This window comes from Austrofundulus limnaeus, unplaced genomic scaffold (genome assembly GCF_001266775.1).
Source record: "Austrofundulus limnaeus strain Quisiro unplaced genomic scaffold, Austrofundulus_limnaeus-1.0 Scaffold15, whole genome shotgun sequence".
Classification (NCBI taxonomy): Eukaryota; Metazoa; Chordata; class Actinopteri; order Cyprinodontiformes; family Rivulidae; genus Austrofundulus; species Austrofundulus limnaeus.
This window is the reverse complement of record NW_013952417.1, coordinates 3,862,630-3,864,049: the sequence shown is the minus strand read 5'-3', so window position 1 is coordinate 3,864,049 and position 1,420 is coordinate 3,862,630. Positions and strand designations below refer to the sequence as shown.

At 35.7% G+C, this 1,420-nt stretch overlaps 1 protein-coding gene across 1 annotated transcript in view; it reads left to right on the top strand.

Moving 5' to 3' along the window:
• Positions 1 to 1,420, top strand: part of si:ch211-221n20.8 (multiple epidermal growth factor-like domains protein 6) — a gene marked incomplete at its 5' end in the record, with an annotated part of 23,585 nt that overhangs the window by 2,876 nt on the left and 19,289 nt on the right. The window contains 1 exon segment of the mRNA XM_014002942.1: positions 1,226 to 1,351. Within this exon segment, the coding sequence (XP_013858396.1) occupies positions 1,226 to 1,351 (126 nt within the window).

The following is a 1,420-nucleotide window of genomic DNA, read 5'->3' as shown; positions in this document are numbered from 1 at the left end:
TAAATCACTCGTACGCACAATTTAAGAACAAATCTGTGCGTACGAACGGTTCTTGCATGAGGCCCAATGAGTTAGAAGTAAGGGAATATAAGTCTTTCAAAACTGCAAAATAAGAGCACTACAAGGCCCTGTTTTAAAACTATCATGTCATTTATTATATCGTATCATGCAGAAACATRATATCACATCCTATTATATTGTATTGGGTTGTAATGTATCACATTGTGTGGTATTGTAGCATAGCAGTGTTCYTTGTTTCATACTATATTGTAGAGTACCAGATTGTATCACTTTATATCYTATTCTATCTTGTTTTCTTGCATCACATCACATCTTATCATATCACACTGGATTGCATCGTATCACATTGTATTGTGTTGTATTGTGTCACATTGYATTGAATTGTGTCACTTTGTATTCTATCCTATCGCATCAAATCATATAGATTAAATGATTAATGATTCAGTTACATCAAGGCAAAATGAAAACATCTACTGTATCCATATCATCATCATGTTCGATGTGGATTGATATCTTATGGCTGTCTAGCACAATCAAATCGTTTGAAGACTTGTGAATTGAATTTAATCAAAATCAAATRATGACAGACTTTGTGAAATCATTWTACATCATCCAAACAAATCAATATAATATCACATTGTGATAATTTATTGCATCCCTTTGTATTGTATCGTATTGCATCACATCTTATCACATCYTAATGTATCATAACGTATTGTCACATTTTATCACATCATATTGTATTGTGTGACGTGGAGGAGCCGGGYTCGTGTGGTCTTCATGAAAGCTGCACTAATATCCCCGGCTCTTACTCATGTGCCAAAGATTTCACAACAAATTATAGCATATTATTATTAATGAGTGAGGAAATAACAGTACTTCATGAACCACTTTTTTTTCCTGCTATTTGTATCAAAATAGTTTCATTGTGTCTTACAATCAAATAAAAACGATAATGGTTTTATTGTCACTGATWAAAGGAAAATACAAAACATCGTTGAGTTCAGGTTTTAGGGTGTTTTTTTAATCCTAACTTATGTTGGAGGCTCGTATTAGGAAAATGTCCAAAAATATTAATTATAATTGCTTTTTGCCTTGCAAGGCCATATTTGTGCCAATACACCTGCTTAGTTACATAATATGCATGCTGTGATTCCATGTTTGTATTTATATTTTACTGTWTCACTCTCTGTCTATTTAACAGATGTTGACGAGTGTGACGTGGAGGAGCAGGGGCCGTGTGGTCTTCATGCCAGCTGCATTAATATCCCCGGCTCATACTCGTGTGCCTGCCTCCGTGGCTACCTGATGGGTTCTGGAGGGTGCCAGGGTTCGTCAGCTTGTAGAAACGTGTGTGTGGGTGTGTGTGTGTGTGTGTGTGTGTGTGTGTGTGTGTGTG